Source organism: Chlorocebus sabaeus, chromosome 16 (genome assembly GCF_047675955.1).
Source record: "Chlorocebus sabaeus isolate Y175 chromosome 16, mChlSab1.0.hap1, whole genome shotgun sequence".
NCBI classification, from domain to species: domain Eukaryota; kingdom Metazoa; phylum Chordata; class Mammalia; order Primates; family Cercopithecidae; genus Chlorocebus; species Chlorocebus sabaeus.
In genome coordinates, this window is record NC_132919.1 from 8,694,484 (window position 1) to 8,716,097 (window position 21,614).

The 21,614-nt window shown below is 46.9% G+C and overlaps 1 protein-coding gene across 1 annotated transcript in view; it reads right to left on the reverse strand.

Annotated features, from left to right (window-relative positions):
* Positions 1 to 21,323, reverse strand: part of PIK3R6 (phosphoinositide-3-kinase regulatory subunit 6) — a 65,929-nt gene extending 44,606 nt beyond the window's left edge. Inside the window, exons 1-2 of the mRNA XM_008010318.3 lie at positions 20,524 to 21,323; positions 2,198 to 2,298 (exon numbers count right to left, since the gene is read on the reverse strand). Coding sequence (XP_008008509.3) covers positions 2,198 to 2,210 — 13 coding nt within the window. The 5' untranslated portion in view covers positions 2,211 to 2,298; positions 20,524 to 21,323. The remainder of the gene's footprint in view (positions 1 to 2,197; positions 2,299 to 20,523) is intronic.
* Between the last annotated feature and the right edge of the window lie 291 nt (positions 21,324 to 21,614).

Sequence of the window (21,614 nt, forward strand, 5' to 3'; positions counted from 1 at the left end):
GTCTCTAATAAAAATACAGAAAAATTAGCCAGACACAGTGGTGCACGCCTGTAATCCCAGCTACTTGGGAGGTTGAGGCTGGAGAATCACTGGAACCCAGGAGGCGGAGGCTGCAGTGAACCTAGATGGCGCCATTGCACTCCAGTCTGGGTGATAGAGAGAGACTCCGTCTCAAAAAAAAAAAAAAAAGTCATAATGTGGAAAGACAACTGCAGTCCTGGTCATGATGGGAGAACTCCTCTTCTGAGTTGCCAGGACAATCATCCTGATTTGGGGATGTTTCCTTTTACCCATTGGATCTGGGAATCTTCTGCCACACCTTTGGAGGGGGAAGTCAGTGGCTTCACTTGCCCAGCGTCCCTCCCTGCTCATTGCAGTCTTGGTGGGACTCTGTGACCCAGGTGCCTACTTAGCTTCAACCTTGGTGTGGGCACAGGACCAGGCTGCCCAAGGACTGATACTCTCTGTCTCTGTCTCTCTCTCAGGCTTGGGCAGAGTATGGCCAGGAGGGAAGGACACATGGTGTGCTCTCCAAGGACACTGCCTACCTCTCTCTGTCCTGGTGGCAGGGCTACGCTTTCCTTGCCCTTTCTAGTGTCTGGTGCTTCAGCTTTTCCTTTGATGCTTGGCCACGTTTAAAAAAAATTAAATTGGCCACATCAGTTTCTATTGCTTATATACAACAAACCTTTATTGGTGCACCTATTTTCCTAAAAGACAGCATGGCATGTAATTATTGTTCTAAAGTGAGTGCAAAGTAAGTTAGATTTGAAATACCTTCATGTGTCACTTAACTACAGGGATATGTTCTGAGAAATATGTCATGGGGCAATTTCATCAGTGTATGGATATCGCAGAGCTCACTTACACAAACTTACATGGCATAGCCTGCTACACACCTAGGCGACAAACCTACACAGTGTGTGACTGCACTGAGTACTGTAGGCAACTGTAACACAATGGTTTCTGTGTGTCTAAACGTATCTAAACATAGAAAAGGCACAGTAAAAATATGGTACTCTGTCATGGGACCACTGCTATTTATAAGGCTCGTCGTTGACCAAAACGTTGCCAATATGCAGTGCCTGACTGTATTTAGGAGATTTTCACAGTGCTTCCCCATCCCAAGCCTCCCACTCCAAACCCCAGCTGGTTATGGATGACCCAGAATATTGTAACACCAGGATTCACTGGGGTTGCCTGACTCCGTGGAGCTTCTTCTGATTGGACGAGGCTCTCGATGGATGGATGGATGGGTGGATGGATGGATGGATGGACATCAAAAGAATTTATGTCATAGGAATATTAACAACTGAGCAGCTGATGCCTAGGGGGTGCCCTTCCCTTCCCCAGGACAGGGATCTTTAGGGGAATTAGAGTCTTGGCTTGGTGGCCTAAGGTGTGATCTTTGACTTTCCAGGTGACCAATAGATGATGCACACCTTGCTGGGGGTCGGTCATCTTTCCCTGTTGTCCCAAGTTGACATAGGGTGAAGAGTCCAGGCTTTGAAATCAGCCAGACTAGGCCCCAGTTCTGGCTTTGCCACTTACTAGCTGTGTGGCTTTGAGCAAATTATACAACCTCTCCAGGCCTCAGTTTCCCTTTCAGAAAAATGAGGATAATCATGGTGCTAGCCCCACCTCACAGAATCCTTCTGGCATTTGCGCAAGGCAATCCATACTGAAATCATTAAGCCTAGACACGGGAGCTAGATCGTTGGGTTCCACTCCTGATTTGACCACTCAATAGCTATGTGACGGGGGAAAAGTACCTGCCCCTGGCATGCCTCCATTTCCCCTTCTGTAAAAGGAGAGTAATAATCCCTATCTTAGGGGGTTAACCAAGACTAAATGAGTTAATATTTGTCAAGTGCTTTTATCCCTCCTCAATCCATTATAAGTGCTATATAGGTTTTTGTTAAATAGTCACAAGTATTTGGCAGTAAATCTTGACTATTCTTGTCATTATTCCCATTGTCAAGCTCAGTGTCCAGCAAGCAGTTGGAGCCTCGTGCATACGTGTAGATGTCCGACTCTCAAGATGTTCTCACATTTAGGCAGGATCCCTGAACTGTGGTCTTGCAGCCTGTCTACGTGCAGGGGGTCCTGCCAGCCCTAGAGGCATCCTCACCCATGAGAAGGGCCTTCCCCACTCGGCAGCAGGCTCACTAGACCCCTTTCCCCCCACCACACTGACCTGAGCTCTCCATGGGAGCCTTTGGGTGTAGGAGGAAGATGTGGTTGTCTCAGGCAGCAGAATAGAAAACAAGGTGGTTGCTTTTCTGCACAGAGGTGGTTCTGTAAAATAAGAGGCAGTTAATTAGTGGAAACAGTGGGAAGGTGCAGAAAGCACCTTGGGAAATGGAGAAGCTCCTAAGCGACCTAGGCTTCTAGCACACTGGGGGGAAGTCTAGCTGTATTTAAGAAAAGTTATGGCTGGGTGCGTTGGCTCACACCTGTAATCCCAGCACTTTGGGAGGCCAAGGCGAGTGGGTCACTTGAGGTCAGGAGTTCGAGACCAGCCCAATCAACATGGTTATGGTTGGTTCGAGACCAGCCCAACCATTTCTACTAAAAATACAAAAAATTAGCTGGGCATGGTGGCAGGTGCCTGTAATTCCAGCTACTCAGGAGGCTGACACAGGAAAATCGCCTGAACCTGGGAGGCGGAGGTTGCAGTGAGCTGAGATGGTGCCACTGCACTCCAGCCTGGGCAAGACTTTGGCTGAAAAAAGAAAGAGAAAAGAGAAAACTTATATAGTGCTTACTATGTGCCAGGCATCACTCTTCTAAACACTTAAAAAATATCAACTTTTTAATATTAATATTAAGCTTATGAGGCAGGTTCTCTCTCTCCCCCCGTCCCCAGTTCTATAGATGGGGAAACTGAAACACAGAGAGGCTAATTAACTATTCAAAGTCAAATAGCTAGTAAGTAAGGAATGAAGACTTGAACTCAGACCGTCTGGCTCTAGAGCCCTCCCTTAAGCATGACCTCTGGCTGTCCCACTGTGACCCCAGTGGGAGATCCTGCCAGAGTCTGCTGCCCAGAGCAATAAACCCAATGACCAGAACGCAGAGGAACTCCAAACAAATCCAAGGGCTTGTTTTTGGAGAGAAAACAAGCAAACAAACAAACATATAATTGGGAAAGCTAATCTCAAAAGAGATAAAAAAGAGACAATATTAGAAATGATAAATGTCATATATATATATATACACACATATATATACACACACACACACACCAAAAACGAAAATCTGAGTCCCCTGTGTCACACCTGGTTTTCTAGGAAAATAAAAATGACTCAAAAGGCTCTAGAAGAATCAGAAAAACTGCTTATATTTGTAACCAGTGAGGAAATAGAGACAGTTGTCAAAGAACTAGCTCCGAGAGAGTGATGTCTGGCTCAGATGGTTCTTCTGATAAGTTTTTTCCAAACCTACAAAGAAAATATCTGTGTTATTTAATCTGCTCCAAAACATGGAGATAGAAGGGAAGATTCTCAGTTTATTGGATAAAACCAGCTTAACCTTGATATCAAAATCTAATAAATGTAGTTAAAAAAAAATAGATCACGCACTTCATACCCATTGCCGTTTTATATATACAGGAAAAAAAAAAAAAAAACCCAACCAAACAAAAAAAAAACAAGCATTAGCAAGGGTGTGGAGAACTGTATTTGTTTGGAGTTCCCCTGCTTTCCAGTCATTGAGTTTATTGCTCTGGGGCGCAGACTCTGGGAGGATGTGGTGCCTTGCTGGTGGGAATTCAAAATGGCGTAGCTGCTGTGGAAAATGGTATGGCGTGTTCTTCAAAAAGTCAAGCATAGAATTATCACACGACCTAGCAATTTCACTTTTAGGTAAATGCCCAAACGAATTGAAAACAGGAAAAACAGATCCTTGCATACCAATATTAATAGAAGTATTATTCAAAACAGCAAAATGGTAGAAGTGACTCAAATGTCCATCAACAGAGAAGCAATGAACGGATAAACAAAATATGATGTATACATAGAGTGGAAAGTTATTCAGCCTTAAAAAGGAATGAAATTAAGATATATGCTACATCATGAATGAACCTTGAGAACATTATGCTGAGTGAAGTAAGTCAGTCATAAAAAGACAAATATTGTATGATTCCACTTATATGAGATACCTAGAATAGGCAAATTCACAGAGGCAGAGACTGCAAGTATCACAGAGGTTACCAGGGACTAGGGAAGGGATGAAAGGGAAGTTATTGTGTAATGGGTACAGAGTCTCTCTTTGGAATGATGAGAAGCTTCTGGAAATGGATAGCAGTAATCATTGCTCAATATTGTGAAGGTACTTAATACCATTGAATTCTATACTTAAAAATGGCTAAGATGGTAAATTTTATACACCCATATTTTACCAAAATAGCAAAATAGACCACGCTGCTCACCTACAAATATCCATATAACATTTAAAAATAGATATCAACTAACTGAATTCAGCAATGGATTGTAATCATAATGTACTACAATTTCAGCCTACTGGCAATCATAGAAATGAATATTAAAATGAGAGTGGCAGGCCGGGCGCGGTGGCTCATGTCTGCAATCCCAGCACCTGGGGAGGCCGAGGTGGGCAGACCATGAGGTCAAGAGTTTGAGACCAGCCTGACCAACATGGTGAAACCCCGTCTCTACTAAAAAATTCAAAAATTAGCTGGGTGTGGTGGCACGCACCTGTAATCCCAGCTACTCGGGAGGCTGAGGTAGGAGAATCGCTTGAACCTGGGAGGTGGAGGTTGCAGTGAGTCAAGATGTCGCTATCGCACTCCAGCCTGGGTGAGAGAGGGAGACTCCATCTCAAAAAAAAAAAAAAAAAAAAAAATTACAGTGGCAAAGATTATGACAAAAGATAATGACATCCAGTATTGGCAAGGATAGGATATGAGAAAATTTCCAGTCACATATAGTTGGTGAGAAGAGAAATTAGTATAGCCTTTCTGGGTGACTGCTGGACAATATTTACCAAAATTCAAAATGTTCATACTTTTTTGTCCAAGCAATTTCACTTTTAGAAACCTATCCGAAGGGAAATATTGGACAAATGGATAAAGGATATGTAAAACAACATTCATTAAAACATTGTTAACAACAGAGAAAAACCAGATTAAAAAAATAAAGGCCCAATTATAGAGTACCAAATAAATACTGTGTACCAAATAAATACTGTGCAACACAATACCATGCAGTTATAAAATTATGGTATACATCTGTATTGGCTGAATTCAGAAGATACAATACCATTTACAGCAGCCGCAAATATTTTTTAAAAAATAAATATTTAGGCCAGACATGGTGGCTCATGCCTGTAATCAATGAACACAGTATTTCTCTCCATTTATTTAGATCTTCTCTGATTTATCTAATCAGCATTTTATAGTTTTTATCATATGGCTCCTGCATGTTTTGTTAGATTTATCTCTAAATATTTATTTATATTTATTTATTATTTATTATTTGAGACGGAGTCTCGCTCTGTCGCCAGGCTGGAGTGCAATGGCATGATCTTGGCTCACTGAAACCTCCGCCTCCTGGGTTCAAGCAATTCTCCTGCCTCAGCCTCCCAAGTAGCTGGGACTACAGGCACGCACCACCATGCCCAGCTAATTCTTGTACTTTTAGTAGAGACGGGGGTTTCACTATGTTGGCCAGGCTGGTCTTGAACTCCTGACCTCATGATCCTCCCGCCTCGGCCTCCCAAAGTGTTGGGATTACAGGCGTGAGCCACCACGCCCAGCCTCGCACTCCTTATTTTAAGAATTGCTATAAAGTTATTAGTGAAGGGCTAGACACATGAATCAATGGAACAGAACAAAGAGTTCAGAAGCAGGACCACACAGATATGGTTAATTGATTTTTGACAAAGTTGTAAAGGCAAGTCAATGGAGAAAGGAATCTTTTCAACAAATGGTGATGGAACAATTGATCATTAATATGCAAAACAAGAAGCAAAACCTTGACCTAAACCTCAGACCTTACACAAAAATGAACTAAAAGTGGACATAGATTTGAATGTAAAATTCAAAACAGTAAACTTTTAGAAGAAAGCATAGGAAAAAAATCCTTGTAACCTCATGTTAAGGAAAAAGTTTTTAGATACAATACCAAAGCATGATCCATAAAAGAAAAAAATGACAAATTAGACTTCATCGAAATTTAAAACTTTGGTTTTGTGACAGATGCCTTCAACAAAATGAAAAAACAGGCCGGGCACAGTGGCTCACACCTGTAATCCCAACATTTTGGGAGGCCAAGGTGGGTGGATCACCTGAGGTCAGGAGTTCGAGACCAGCCTGGCCAATATATTGAAACCTCATCTCTACTAAAAATACAAAAATTAGTTGGGTGTGGTGGCACACACCTGTAATCCCAGTGACTTAAGAGGCTGAGGCAGGATAATCACTTGAACCTGGGCAGCAGAGGTTGCAATGAGCCGAGATTGTGCCACTGCACTCCAGCCTGGGTGACAGAGCGAGACTCCATCTCAGAAACAAAACAAAATAAACAACAACAATAAAATAAAACAATAAAATAAAATAAAATAAAGAAACAAAGTATAGACCTAGAGAAAATATTTGCAAATCACGTCTGACAAAAACATATATATATATATGTAGGATAAATAACCCTCAAAACTCAACAATAAGAAAACAAATAATCATCCCCAAATGGGCAAAAGATCTAAATAAATACTTTACTAAAAAAACCGTGTGGATGGCAAATAAACACATGAAAAAATGTTCAATGCTATCAGCAGTTTGGGAAAGGCAGGTGAAAACCATGAGGTCTCACTATATGCCTATTAGAAGGACTCGGATTTTAAAATGAGCAATAGAAAGTGCTGGAGAGCACACGGAGGAACTGAAATTCTCTCTCTCTTTTTTTTTTTTTAAATTATACTTTAAGTTCGGGGATACACGTGCAGAACATGCAGGTTTGTTACATAGCTATACACGTGCCATGGTGGTTTGCTGCACCCATCAACCCGTCAGGAGGAACTGTAATTCTCAGACGTTACTGGTGAGAATGCAAAATGGCACAGCCATTCTGGAAAACAGTTTGTCCATTTCTCGTAAGGTTGCGCATCACTTACTGTATGATCCTGTAATCCCTAGCTATTTCCTCCAGAGGAATACAAACTGGTGTTCCACATGAACACCTGCTCGTGGATATATACAGCAGCTCTATTCAGAATGGCCCCAAACTGGAAACAACACAAATGCCTTCAGTGGGTGCGTGGATGAGCAAACTGTGATACACCCACACAGCGGAACACTCGGCATTAAAAAGAGAACCACGTGCAACGACGTGCGTGAATCTTAGAGACGTTATGCTGAGTAAAGGCAGCCAGGCTCTAAAGCCTGCGTGCCGTATGGTTCCATTTATATGACATTCTAGAAAAGAAGAAAAAACCAAAAACTACAGGGTCAGAAAATAGGTCAGTGTCAGATAAAGGAATCTTTATCTCTTTTTTAAAGCAAACGTTTAATTTTGAGATAACTGTAAATTCCCATCCCGTGGAAGAAATAATACAGAGTTCCTGGGTACCCTTTACCCAGTGTTCCCCCAGTGGCCACATCCTGCAAAATGATGTTACTATATCAAAAGCAAGACATTGGTCGGGCGCAGTGGCTCACGCCTATAATCCCAACACTTTGGGAGGCTGAGGCAGGTGGATCACTTGAGGTCAAGAGTTCGAGACCAGGCTGGCCAACATGGTGAAACCATGTCTCTACTAAAAATACAAAAATTAGCCAGGCGTGGTGGCAGGTGCCTGTCATCCCAGCTACTCGGGAGGCTGAGGCAGGAGAATTGCTTGAACCAGGGAGATGGAGTTTGCAGTGAGCTGAGATCTTACCACTGCACTCCAGCCCGGGTCAAAGAGTGAAACTCCATCTCAAAAACAAACAAAAAAACCCCAGGATATTGATGTCGATACATTTTATTCAGATTTCCCCAGTTTTAACTGTACTTGTGTGTGTGTCAGTCTCTTACCTCTTAATGGTACACACGAAACCACAAAAAAGGTTACTGACTTACCTGTAAACAGTGGGGTCGCAGGTAATTTTTATTTTAATACATTTCTACATTTTCTGATTTCTTAATATTAAGTACATTTGACCTTATTTTTGTATGACAGATGGCACACACAAAAGAAGAGAGCTAACATATTATGTTCAGGAACGTCGTAATAACATGAACGTTTGGGAGCCCGCCAGTCAATTTAAGAACATTGTGCTGTGGGTTTAACTTTTAAAATAACAACAATAACAATAAAGTTATTAAAATAATCCCCCCTTTTCCCCTCCCTCAGCTTCAGGGACGGCTGCACTAAGAAGCTGATTCATGCTGTGCTGTGGGCGTGACTGACTGGATGGAGTCTGAAGAATTGGGTTCGAGTCGGGCTCCCCCACCATTAGCCTGTGTGGCTCATTTTTTTCTGGCCTCTCTGAGCCTCAGCCACCTCCTTTGTGAGATCACACACCCAAAAGCGCCAGGTAGAATGTCAGACTATTGAACAACACCCCGTAGATAAAGGGCTGGGCCTGGAGATCAGGGACCCGAAACCCCAGTACAGAGAGGAACGTGTCAACCACCCGTGCCGTGCTGTCTGAAAATTCTCCCTGGCCTGTTTTTGTGAATAAAATTGCATCGAAATTGGAGTGAATGATGAAAATTCAAACATGAAAACTCCAACTTCCTGAAATTTTATTTCAAGAAAATGAGACTCCATTTGGGTTGATTCCAAGTCTTTGCTGTTGTGAATAGTGCTGCAATAAACATACGTGTGCATGTGTCTTTATAGCAGCATAATTTATAATCCTTTGGGTATATACCCAGTAATGGGATGGCTGGGTCATATGGTACATCTAGAACCCAAATGTCCATCAGTGACAGACTGGATTAAGAAAATGTGGCACATATACACCATGGAATACTATGCAGCCATAAAAAAGGATGAGTTTGTGTCCTTTGTAGGGACATGGATGCAGCTGGAAACCATCATTCTTAGCAAACTATCACAAGAACAGAAAACCAAACACCGCATGTTCTCACTCGTAGGTGGGAACTGAACAATGAGATCACTTGGACTCGGGAAGGGGAACATCACACACCGGGGCCTATCATGGGGAGGGGGGAGGGGGGAGGGATTGCACTGGGAGTTATACCTGATGTAAATGACGAGTTGATGGGTGCAGCACACCAACATGGCACAAGTATACATATGTAGCAAACCTGCACGTTATGCACATGTACCCTACAACTTAAAGTATAATAACAATAAATAAATTAAAAAAAGAAAAAAAAAATGAGACTCTGGCTGAGTTGGAGTCTTTTCCAGTCTAAGGGGGAGGAGCTGAAAATGACAAGACAGTGTGAGCAGAGCCACTGTGTGGGGTAGACAGGCAGGTGGGTATGAGGCAGATTCAGGTCCTGACCCCACATCCAGTGGCGGAGGGAAGCCAAGAGGAGCTTTCCAGATGGGGTGCAGGAGGCTGGGGTTCCCAGGTCCCCCTGTGTGACCTGTGTGGATGTGGAGAATGATCATTATAACCTCCACCTGAATTGCCCCACCAGGTCCAAGCCACCATCATCTCTCGTATGGATCATGGCAGTACCCCTACAGGGTCTCCCAGCTTCCGTTCTTTCCCCTTATAATCTATTTTCTGATTCAAGATCTCCGATGGCTTCTCCTCGACCTCCTAGTGAACTCCACGCTGCCGACAAGCTCATCTGATCGGGTCCCAGCGCACCTCTCCAGCTGTATCTCGTCCCGCCAAAGTTGGTCCTACCTCGGGACCTTTGCACGCCCCTGCCTGGAGCACCCTTCCCCCAGCTTACCCCACAGCTAGCTCCCCGTCAACATTCAGGTCTCATTGTCAATGTCACCTCCTCAGAGGCCTTTCCTGACCATCCTGTCCAAAATAGACCCTCCCTGGCACACTGCAGCACACTCTGATTTTATTCATAGCATTTAACAGTATGGAAAATTTTCCTGTCAGGCTTAGTTTTCTTGGCTAGTAATTAGAATGTGAACTCCACAAATACTGGGACGGGGCGTGTCTTCTTCACTGCAGCATGTCCAGCACCTAGGGCAGCACCCACTCAGTGGACAATGAATACCTATTTTAGATGCATATTTGATGAACGAATGAAAGTGGAGAATACTGCCGAAAGCCACGTGGCCAATGAAGGATAGAACCAGGGCTAGAGCCCAAATTTCAACCTGGGGCGTGGGGTCGTGGCCACTTCCCGTGACCTCTACATGCCTTCCTTTCCCCTCTCTAAACCTCACAGAGCCCCCCTCTGTCTTAGTGAAATAAAATGAACGCAAACTTCTCTCTGGGGTGGCATGGGTTAATAATGAACGCGGGGCAGCCTCGAGAGAAAAGAAATCTCACCAATAAAGACTAAGAGAGAAGTGTAAGATCCCAGGAGTTTTTGTGGCAAATGGAGAGTGCTTCTGGGCTGATTTTTAATTGAAACTAAAATTCCACTTTGGGAGGCTGAGGCAGGCATATCACAAGATCAGGAGATCGAGACCATCCCAGCTAATATAGTGAAACCCCGACTCTACTAAAAATACAAAAAAATTAGCTGGGCATGGTGGCAGGTGCCTGTAATCCCAGCTACTCGGGAGACTGAGGCAGGAGAATCGCTTGAATCCGGGAGGCGGAGCTTGCAGTGAGCCGCGATGGCGCCACTGCACACCAACCTGGGCAACAAGAGCGAGACTCTGTCTCAAAAAAAAAAAAAAAAAAAAGGAAAGTAAAATTCTAAGAAACTTTACCAGTAACTGTCAGAAAGTCTCCCTGATCATTTGTTCATTCCTTCAGTCACTCACACATTCACTCATCAAACATTTATTCAGCGTTTCTATATATTTGTGCAGGTGCTGCTTCCTTGCTCCTCCCCCAGGGGAGCTTTGTGGTCGATTTCCTGTCCTTTGGGGCTGCTGGCCACACCAGTGTAGGGGAAGAGCCCCCAAGGGACAAGCTTGCACGTAGACAGGAAATGGAAATAGAAGCAGCTCATTCTCAAAATGCATCAACATCTCATGTGTCTTCGCTTCAGGAATGAGAAGAATTTTTTAGGAAATAAAACTTGCCCTTTCAAGCACCAAACCATGCCTCTGAATGTTTTCTCAATTAATTTTGTTTGGTTTGGTTTGGTTTGAGACCGAGTCTCCCTCTTGTCGCCCAGGCTGGAGTGCAGTGGCGCGATCTCGGCTCACTGCAACCTCCGCCTCCGGCGTTCAAGCGATTCTCTTGCCTCAGCCTCCCTGAGGCTAGCAATTGCAGGCACCTGCCACCACACCCAGCTAATTTTTGTATTTTTAGTAGAGTCAGGGTTTTGCCATGTTAGCCAGGCTGGTCTCGAACTTCTGACCTCAGGTGATCCACCCACCTTCGCCTCCCAAAGTGCTGGGATTAGAGGCAGGTGTGAGCCACAGCGCCTGGCTGTTTTCTCAATGAGTCTTGATGGAAGCTGATTGTATGCACTGTGCCATAAAACAGTGACGACGGCAGGAGCTATCAGTAGGTGAGGACAACCCTATCCTACACTGAGTGGCTGTTACTGTTTGATTTCTCATGTGTGATTCCTCATTTCAGCAGCACCGACTGTGTCCTGCACTTAGTGGGTGAGTGGAGGCTGCAGTCCAGCCCACTGCTCTGCTGGCCTTTTTGTAATTTACCCGGGCAGGGAGGGTGAGGTTTTGCAATTCATCCATCCAAAGAGGAACTTGCTGTAATTTGTCTGCTCAGAGGGGTGCCTCTTTCTGATTTGAACAAAGTGCCTTCTGTGTTGGCTGCAGCCCCGCCTGCGCTGTGTCTGCTCCTCCACCCAACTGCCAATTTGCTGAAGGCTGGGAAGCCGGATAAGCACATGCAATTGTCTTGTATGTAAAATGAAGAAACAAAGCCTGAGAACTGATTGATGAAAAGAGCATCAAACTTCCATGCATGGACTTGCAACTTCTATTGGCTCAGAAGGCCCTCTGGCTGTCTTCTGAGTTCCTGGCAGTGTTTCGGGTGGCTGAGGTTGCTGAGTAAATCAAAGAGCCTCTTCAGAACATAATCCACGGGGCAGAAATTGCACAAGACCTGAGAGGTTAGAGATGAATGAATGAGACATAGTCCTTGCCTCTTGGGGCTGCATGGTCTACCAGTCTGCCACCTCGTAATGACCGCAGGGTGGCTGAACTTGCCCAAGACCCCTGGAACAGACCTCACACACCCATGGCCCACCATGAGCACACTGAAACTGTCTCACCGCCCCATGCACGCAGCATGCTTGTGATGGTTTATTTTATGTGTCAACTTGACCAGACCAAGGGAAACCCAGATGGCCGGGGAAGCATTATTTCTGGAGGTGTCCGTGAGGGTGTTTCCAGGAAAGATGAGCATCTGAATGGAGGGAGTGAGTCAAGATCTGCCCTCAGCCATGTGGGTGGGCATCACATGATCTGCTGAGGGCCTGAAATAGACAAGAGGGAGGAGGAAGGGCAGATGTGCTCTCTGTGCTTCAGCTGGGACCTCCATCCTGCCCCTGGACAAAAATCAGCGCTCCTCATTCTCCGGTCTTCGGACTTGGGTGGAGACTGACGCCATCATCGTCCCTGGTTCTCAGGCCTTTGGACTCAGACTGGAATCATACCACGGGCTTTCCTGGGCCTCTATAGCTTACAGACCACAGATGAGGGACTTCTCGGCCGCCACAATCACAGGAGCCAATCCCTGCTAGTACATCCTTTTGTTTTCTATCCACCCCCTACCCACCTCCCAATCTCTCTCTCTCTATCCTGTTTGTTGTGTTCCTCTGGAGTGACCTGACTAATACAGTGCTTAAGAAGACTACCCATTTCGCAGACTCATGTAAGAGACTCTCAGAGACTGTGCTCTGTCTAGTATATTTTTAAAATTCACTTTTCACATAAAAAACCATGCAAATGGCAAAACTCTAAAAGGCACAGAGAGCGATGCAGTAAAAGGCCGGGCTCCTTCTTAGTCATCCTCTGGTCCAAGGGTCCCCCAAACCCCAGGCTGTGGACCTGCACTGATCCATGGGCTGTTAGGAACTAGGGACACAGTAGCAGGTGAGTGGCTGGTGGGCCACCAGGACCGCCTGAGCTCCGCCTCCTGTCAGATCAGTGGTGGGGTGGCGGCAGGGGCATAAGATTCTCATAGGAGCTTGAACCCTATCGTGAACTGCGCATTCGAGGGATCCAGGCTGCCCGTTTCTTAAGAGAATCTAATACCTGATGACCTGAGGTGGAGCGGTTTCATCCCGAATCCATCCCCAGCCCCAGCTCCCTTCCCCACCCAGCCAACCCCTCCCCACCCCCAAACCCCATTCATGGAAAAATTGTCTTCCATGAAACTGGTTCCTGGTGTCAAAAAGGTTGGGGACCGCTGCTCTGGCCCATTGGTTTCCTTCCCCAGGAGACACCACCGTTTTTGGAAATTTGAATCTGCGGCCAACATTTAAAAGTCGTATTTCATCTAAAAATCAAGATTTCCAGCTTTTATTTAAAAGGAGTAACTGGAAGATCTAGTCACACCAAACCCTTGATCCCGTGTGGCGACAGTTAGCTGGAGTTGCCATGCAGCTTCCCTGTAGAAGGGCCATGTGCTCCCCAGGATCTCAGTGTCCCTGTTGAGTTCACAATGGGGACGCTGAAGCCGGGGGCAGTGCCAGGCACACCACGCCAGCACTATCAGCCTGTCCACATCACCATTTATGCTACCTATTGGGCTCTTGAAAGCAGACACTAGCCGGGCATGGTGGCTCACGCCTGTAATCCCAGCACTTTGGGAGGCCAAGGCAGGTGGATCACCTGAGGTCAGGAGTTCGAGACCAGCCTGGCCAACATGGTGAAACCTCATCTCTACTAAAAATACAAAAATTAGACGGGTGTGGTGGTATGCACCTGTGGTCCCAGCTACTCAGGAGGCTGAAGCAGGAGAATTGCTCCAATCTGGGAGGCAGAGGTTGCAGTGAGCCAAGATTGTGCCACTGTACTCCAGCCTGGGTGACAGAGCGAGACTCTGCCTCAAAAAAAAAAAAAAAAAAAAAAAGCAGACGTGTTGGCAATCCATGTTCTATATTGGGTTCAAGTTGCAGTTCACAAAGAGAAAAGTTAATTGCAGAATTTCTGAAATGGGCTGGGCGTTAGGGTTGCCACACAGTGCCCATAGAAGTCTTTCAACAAACACGGTGTATCTCTGTACTTCTCCCTAGCACCCGATGCCCTATACAGTAATCCTCCCTTATCTGCAGCTTCACTTTCTGCAATTTCAGTTCCTCAAGGTCAACTGTGGTCCAAAAATACTAAATGGAAACTTCTAGAAAGAAATGATTCCTAAATTTTAAATTGCACACTGTTCTGAGGAGCATGATGAAACCTCTCACCGTTCTGGTCTGTCCCGCCCGGAATGTGAAGCGTCCCTTTGTTCAGTAGGTGTACACAGTGTGTGCTACCTGACTGTAAACCATCATGGTTATCAGATGAACTGTGGCGGTGTCGCAGTGCTTGTGTTCAAGTCACCCTTGTTTTACTTACTCATGGCCCCAAGGTGCAAGAGAAGTGAGGCTGGCAATTCAGATATGCCAAGGGGATGCCTAAGACCTCCGATAGTACTGAACCTGCCTGCTGTCAATCATCCAAGGAGAAGCTGTAAAGTGCTTCCTTGAAGTGAAAAGGCACAAGTTCTCATCTTAACAAGGAAAGAAAAAAATTGTATGTTGAAGTAGCTAAGATCTGTGGTAAGGACAAATCTTCTAGCCATGAAATTGTGAAGGAAAAAGACCTTTTTGCTAGTTTTGCTGCCTCATCTGAACCTGCAAAGTTGTGGCCACAGTGCTTCATTAAGATAGAAAAGGTATTAAATGTGTGGGTGCAAGACCTGAGCAGAAATGTGTTCTGATTGACAGCAGCCAGGTTCAGTACTATGGGAGGTCTGAGGCATCCCCTGGGGGGTCTTGGAGTGTGTCCTCTGCAGGTAAGGGGACTACGCTATTGCATTTGTTTATCATCTGGCTGCCACCACTAAAATATAAGCTCCCCGTGGGCAGGGGCTCCATTTTGCTCACTGTTGAGTCCCCATTACCGGACACTGTTTATACCTCATGGAAGGCTCCTGATAAATATGCTTGAATAAATGAATGAATGTCAGGTACTCATATGAAGACAAGGCAGGGTCACTGTCCCAAAGCTACTCTTGGGCTAGACGACAGAAACAGGTCTGTTGGGTATGGTTGCTACAATAAATGACACAGGAAACAGAGATTAGTTTGATGCTCAGAATACTGCAGAGAAGACAGCAGTCCCATAGGAAGTGTGGAGACAGACACAATGGTGAGAAGGACATCGTGCCACATTGACCTGGCAGCTACCTCTGTCACCTGGGGGTGGCCGATCTTTCTTGGGCCCTATCATGGACAGCTGAGGCTGCAATGTTTGACTGCTGCTTTTGTGCCACAAGGGCAATGTGCAAGGTACTGACCAACCGAACATGTCATGAGCATGTTTTAGATGAGCATGTCAGGGCTCATCTAAAAATTCCTCTCCCTCCTGCCGTAGCGCAAGGATAAGACATTACAGGAAAGCAGTACACCAGCCTCCACCCGCAGTCAGCAAGACTCCTGGCAGCCAAAATAGGCAGCAGGAAAGTGGCCAAGGGACAAATCCCGACAACCTGGGAGATGCCCTGTGGTCACCCCCGCCGTGGCCTCTCACTTACACTGCCCACAGCATTCACTCATTATTTCACTTATTCCATAGTTCCTGAGCACCTCCTATGTGTCAGACACTGTTCCAGGTCCTGGGGATGTGACAATAAGTTAAAATACACAAAACGCCTGCTCTCAGAAAGTTTGCACTCTAGTGAGTGTGAAGGAGACAGAAAATCCACCAAATGATTAAATCGTATATTAGATAAAGATAGTGGTATAAGAATAACCTTGGGAAGGGGAGGGAGGGGTTCTAGAGTTGGGGAGGAGTGTGCAGTGTCTACATATAGATATTTGGATATATAGATATTTAAATATAGATTTAAATTTAAACTTTTAAATGTGATTGTCAATTGATAGATTATAACTGCATATATTTATGAGGTACGAAGTGATATTATGGTAGACATATACAACGTGGAGTGATGAAATAAGGCTAATTAACATATCCATTGAATACGTATCCTTTTCCTGGTGAAAACATTTGAAATATTTATTCTCTTAGCAGTTGTGAAATATATAATACACCACTATTAACTATAGTCACCCTGCTGTGCAATGAATCTCAGAAACCGTATTCCTCCCATCTAATGGAAACTTCATACCCTTTGACCGGCATCTCATTTCTCCCAATCCCCAAGTCTGTGTGTGTTGTTTTGTTTGTTTGTTTTTGAGACACAGTCTCACTCTATCCCCCAGGCTGGAGTGCAGTGGCACGATCTCGGCTCACCGCAACCTCCACCTCCCAGGTTCAAGCAATTCTCCTGCCTCAGCCTCCCGAGTAGCTGGGACTACAGGCGCCTGCCACCGCGCCCGGCTAATCTTTTGTATTTTAGTAGAGATGGGGTTTCACCATGTTGGCCAGAATAGTCTCGATCTCCTGACCTCATGATCCTCCCGCCTCGGCCTCCCAAAGTGCTGGGATTACAGGTGTAAGCCACCGCACCCAGCTGGTTTTTAAAAGGATGATCAGGGAGATCTCCTGAGGAGGTGCCATTTGAGTGGGAACCTGAAAAAGGCCCGACAGCAAGCCATGCAGTATCTGCAGGAAGAACGCTCTAAGCAGAGAGAATAGCCAAGTCCTGAGTTGCGAGGGTGCCCAGTGTTTTTAAGGGACAGCATGGTTGGGGCGCAATGAGTGGGGGACACTAGGAAGATGTTGGGAGACAATTCTCCATAGGTTTCTGTTTGTGCATGCCTGGTGAGCATTCTTCTGCATCATCTTTTCAAATACGTTTGTACAGCAAACGGCCTTGGAAGATACTGTCCGTTCTAGGACAGAAGGCAGATTAATTTGCTGTCAATAGAATAGAGATAATGGCTCCTTTCAGGGTAAAAGTTGGGCAGGTTTGTTTGTAGCTCGTCGTGAAAATTTGGGGTTTCCTAGGCTCAGGGTTCCTGGGCTGTGATGCACAGAGTCCACTTGGGTTGGGCTCCTTGCGGCGGCCCTGGGACTTGGGGGCTAGCAGGACCTACAGTCATGACGCTCATGCTGCTAGTTGTGCTGTGAGTAATAGAGTTCTTTGTCTTTAACTCTGGAGTCTCATGTCTTCTGCTGGTGACCATGAAACGGTGGTGGGCTAACTTGTTAGTTCTAAGTTAACTTATAACTAACAGATCCTTCTAGCTTGTAACCCAGGCCCTTCACTGTTTGTTTGTTTGTTTTTGTGACAGAGTCTCACTCTGTCATCAGGCTGAGTGCAGTGGCACAATTCTGGCTCACTGCAAACTCCACCTCTCGGGTTCAGGTGATTCTCCTGCCTCAGCCTCCCGAGTACTTGGGACTACAGGCGCCTGCTACCACGCCTAGCTAATTTTTTGTAGTTTTAGTAGAGACGGGGTTTCACCATGTTGGCCAGGATGTTGGCCACCATGTTGGCCAATCTCCTGACCTCATGATCCACCCGTCTCAGACCCCCAAAGTGCTGGGATTACAGGCGTGAGCCATCGCACCCCTCCCCTTCACAGTTCTTGGCAGAGGGATGAGATCGGAGACAAAGAATGAATGAACGAACAAAGGGAGGAGTGAATTGGGATTCAGAGAGCATTCTTCCTTAAACACAGAACATCAGCATTGAACGAGTCGCAAGCCAGGTGCACACACACAGCTCATCACTCCCTTGGGGTACAACAAGCCCAAGGACCGACCACAGAACCACAGAAACATTCTATGGACACGGCAGAAAGAAGCGAATGGGGGCCACCTGTTCATAGCTGCTGCTCCCTGTCACTGGTGTAAGATAAAGTGGGCGTGACCTCCTGGATAGAAGAGAATACTGAAGTAAGAGGGCTTGGAGGAGGATCCGAGGAAGACTAGCTCAGGTTCAGTGTTTCTGTCATGAAGATTGCAGATCTGACAGTCCCTTGTCCCCCCATCCCCCCAGCCCCTCATTGCTGGGTCCTGGGACAAGCTATTCAGACAGAAGAACCCACCACCTAGGTCTCCCTATACCTGCAGGAATAAAGCCTGGGCAGAAAAGACACGGAGCTTCCAGGCCTCCCTGTATCTGCAGGAATAAAGCTCGGGCAGACAAGATGCGGAGCTTCCAGGCCACCCTGTACCACAGCTGCAGGAATAAAGCCTGGGCAGACAAGACGCGGAGCTTCCCAGGACCACACTCTGCCTCCTGTCCTCCAGCCGCTCCTGTGGCACAGAGACAGGGGACCTGCAGGGCCTGGGTGACCTGCCTCTGTTGCCTCCCCTCTTCTCCCACCAGAGCTGCCTTATGCCCTCAGGGTTTCAGGGGCAGCTCAGGCTTGCCAGACACCATAGCTGTGTTTTTGTTTTTTTATTTTTTGGATCAGAGCGTGTGGTGAGTGAGCTGGCAGTGAGGGAGTAAGGGAGTGAGAGGACAGAGCTCTGGGTCCTGAGGGGGCCCCTCAACCTTTAGCCCTTGCCCCCATGAGGTCTACTTTTCAGATTCCCAAGTGACCGGGAGGTGAGGGTCCTGCTGCCCGGGCTGGCCCCCGTGGACAGGGACAGGCCTGTTTCCTCAGCTGTGTCTGCTTCTGACCGGAAGGAAACACCTGGATATGAAAGAGCCAGTGGGGTGGGGGTGGGGGAGCATTGTTCCCAGGGGCAGGGAAGCTTGATGGGATCTGACCGGGCCCGAATGCAGCAGGGAGCAGAGGGCGACGACTGCAGCTTGGCATCTGCAGCCACCATGTCAGCTGAAGCACTTGCGTGGAGACAGTAGAGGGCCCGCAGCAGGTTCTAATGGGAGGCAGTGGGGCACGGTGGCCAGGCAGGTGACATTCCAATCCTGTTAATAGGGCAACTTGGGCTGCTTGCTTAAAACCTCCGTGCCTCAGTTTCTCTATCTTAAAGGGGACTTGACAACAATGCCTACCTCATAGGCTTGTCATGAGACTAAATGAGATGATATTTGAAAACCACTTAGAGCTAAATAAATAAATGGACTGTGCCGGGCACGGTGGCTCATGCCCATAATACCAGCACTTTGGGAGGCCGAGGTGAGCGGATCACAAAGTCAGGAGATCAAGACCATCCTGGCTAACACGGTGAAAATACAAAAAATTACTACTGAAAATACAAAAAAATTAGCCAGGTGTGGTGGTGCGCGCCTATAGTCCCAGCTACTTGGGAGGCTGAGGTAGGAGAATCACTTGAACCCAAGAGATGGAGGTTGCAGTGAGCTGAGATCGCGCCACTGTACTCCAGCCTGGGCGACAGAGTGAGACTGTGTCTGGACAACAACAACAACAACAACAACAACAAAAAGGACCGGCCCGCGAGTGCTCTGTACACCCCCCAGTAGGAGACACACACCCCTTCTAGCGGTGCTCCCCCCAACACCTGAATTTCCCACCTGCTTTCCTGCCTCTGGGGGTTTGCACACTTTGCTCCCCATTGCTGGGGTGCCTCTTGCCACCTCTTTGCACACCAGGTCCTCCCTTGAGCCTCAGCCAGGAGCCACCTTCCATGGGAACCTCCCTGAGCCCACACCCTACAGTCTCTCTCTTTCATCCTGCACCCACCACACACTGCCTGGCTTGCTGAGGACCCTGGCAGGTATTACTTTCTGGGTTGGTCACTCGCAGCTGTGTTCAGACCCTTTTTGCAGGCAGTCAGCTCCTCAAGGACAGAGACCAGGCCTCGGTCAGACGCTGGCACACATAGAAGATACCCGATTCGTGTGTAGGGAGAGAATCGGCCAGACCTGCATGACTTTCACCAAATTCCCCAGGCAAGTGATGGACAGATGATGTCCCAGAAAGGGCGCGGACTGGGACCCAGATGTTTCACATTGAGTCTTGCTCCTTGCTACTCCACTCTGCAATCTTTGGCAGATTGCTTCATTTCCCTAAGCCTCAGTCTTCTGTCCTATAAAATGGCACTAAAACACTTATCCAGTCAACCTGTAACTGCTGGTGAGAATCAAATGGGAAAATGGGTGTACTCTGCAGCACGGGCATGAATCATTAGTCCTATTATTAACGGCATGTACAGGATTCCAGAAGAAAGGAGAATCCTTCTGACAGGGTCCTGTGTCCTTTCTTCTTGTGAAAATGGGATGAAACAGTCTTGACTTGGCAGAGTTACCCTGCAGTGTATGAGGTCGCCCTTCTCAGAAAGGTGGCCATGGCAGCCCCGAGCCTGGGTAAATAAGAGCCAGGGGTGTTTCAGCCCCCTCAGGGCTCCCCTTCCAGCTCCCTCCTTTCCACCCCTCTGTCTGTTCTGCTCAGATCTGCCTGCCTGGCGAGCTCCATCCAAGCCAGCACTTACCTTGGCTCAGTGGTAGCTTCTGGGCTCCCCAAGTCCTTCAACCAACTCCCTACAGTCCTGTGCAAGGCCCCCAGTCCCAGAGAAGCAGATGCCTTGGGAGGGCCTCCACGGGTGTCTGTGGTCTTGACTGTGCTCTCCAGATCTGCAGAGGAAAGCTTGATGTCTCACAGCTCTGTCCCCTCCTCTTCCTTCCCCTTCCTTGTGGCCCTCGAAGCTCCTCCCAGAATGCGTTCTGCTGTGAGACTGCTTTCTAAAGAAGCGTCTGTGGTCACCCACGGTCACTGGAGGTCCTTTATTCTGATCGAATGTGACCAATTTTATGGGACGGGAGGGACACCTCCCAAGAGACTCCCTCTGGTGTTGACGGGGGAGGGATTGATGCAGGGAGCCCTGACCTCTCTCTCAAGCTCCAGACTCATCAACCATCCCCCATTCCTGGACATGGCCAGTCAGATGTCCCTCAAGCACCTCCATCTCAACAGGTACAAACCGAGCTCATCATTTCCCCCTCTAAGCCCACTTCTCTGTTTCCCGCCTCAGAATCAGCAACCTCGGTGTCATCCACGCCTCCCTCTCCCTCACCTGTTACGTCTAAAGTGCACCAAGCCCTGTCAATAGCTCATGAATCCTCCACTTTCTTCCATCCCTATGGCTGTCACTATTTCACCTGACTACCATGATCTTTCTCCTGAAACACCACAATAGCCTGAGGTCCTTCACCCCACAACCAAAGGTCTCTAAGAGTGAAACACAAATTTCTTCATGTTACGGTCCTGCTACAACCTTCAATGGCTCCTTATTACTTTAAAAGAATGACCAAACTCCTCAGTGTGACTTGCCAGACCCTTCTTGACCTGGTCCCTCCCTAAACTCCAACCTCATGTTTTATCCCTCTCTCCAGCCCTTCCCAGAAGCACTGCAGTCTCTTAACGATCCAGGCTGTGGGAATCGCTTCCCAGCCCTTCTCCTGGCTCACCCCTTGTCATTTGTTATTTATCAGAGAAGAACAAAAACCAAGCCAAAGAGGCGGGAAGAAAGTGGAGTGCCAGGGACGCTGGCAGAAGACAGAATGCCAAGGAGGAGATGATAGT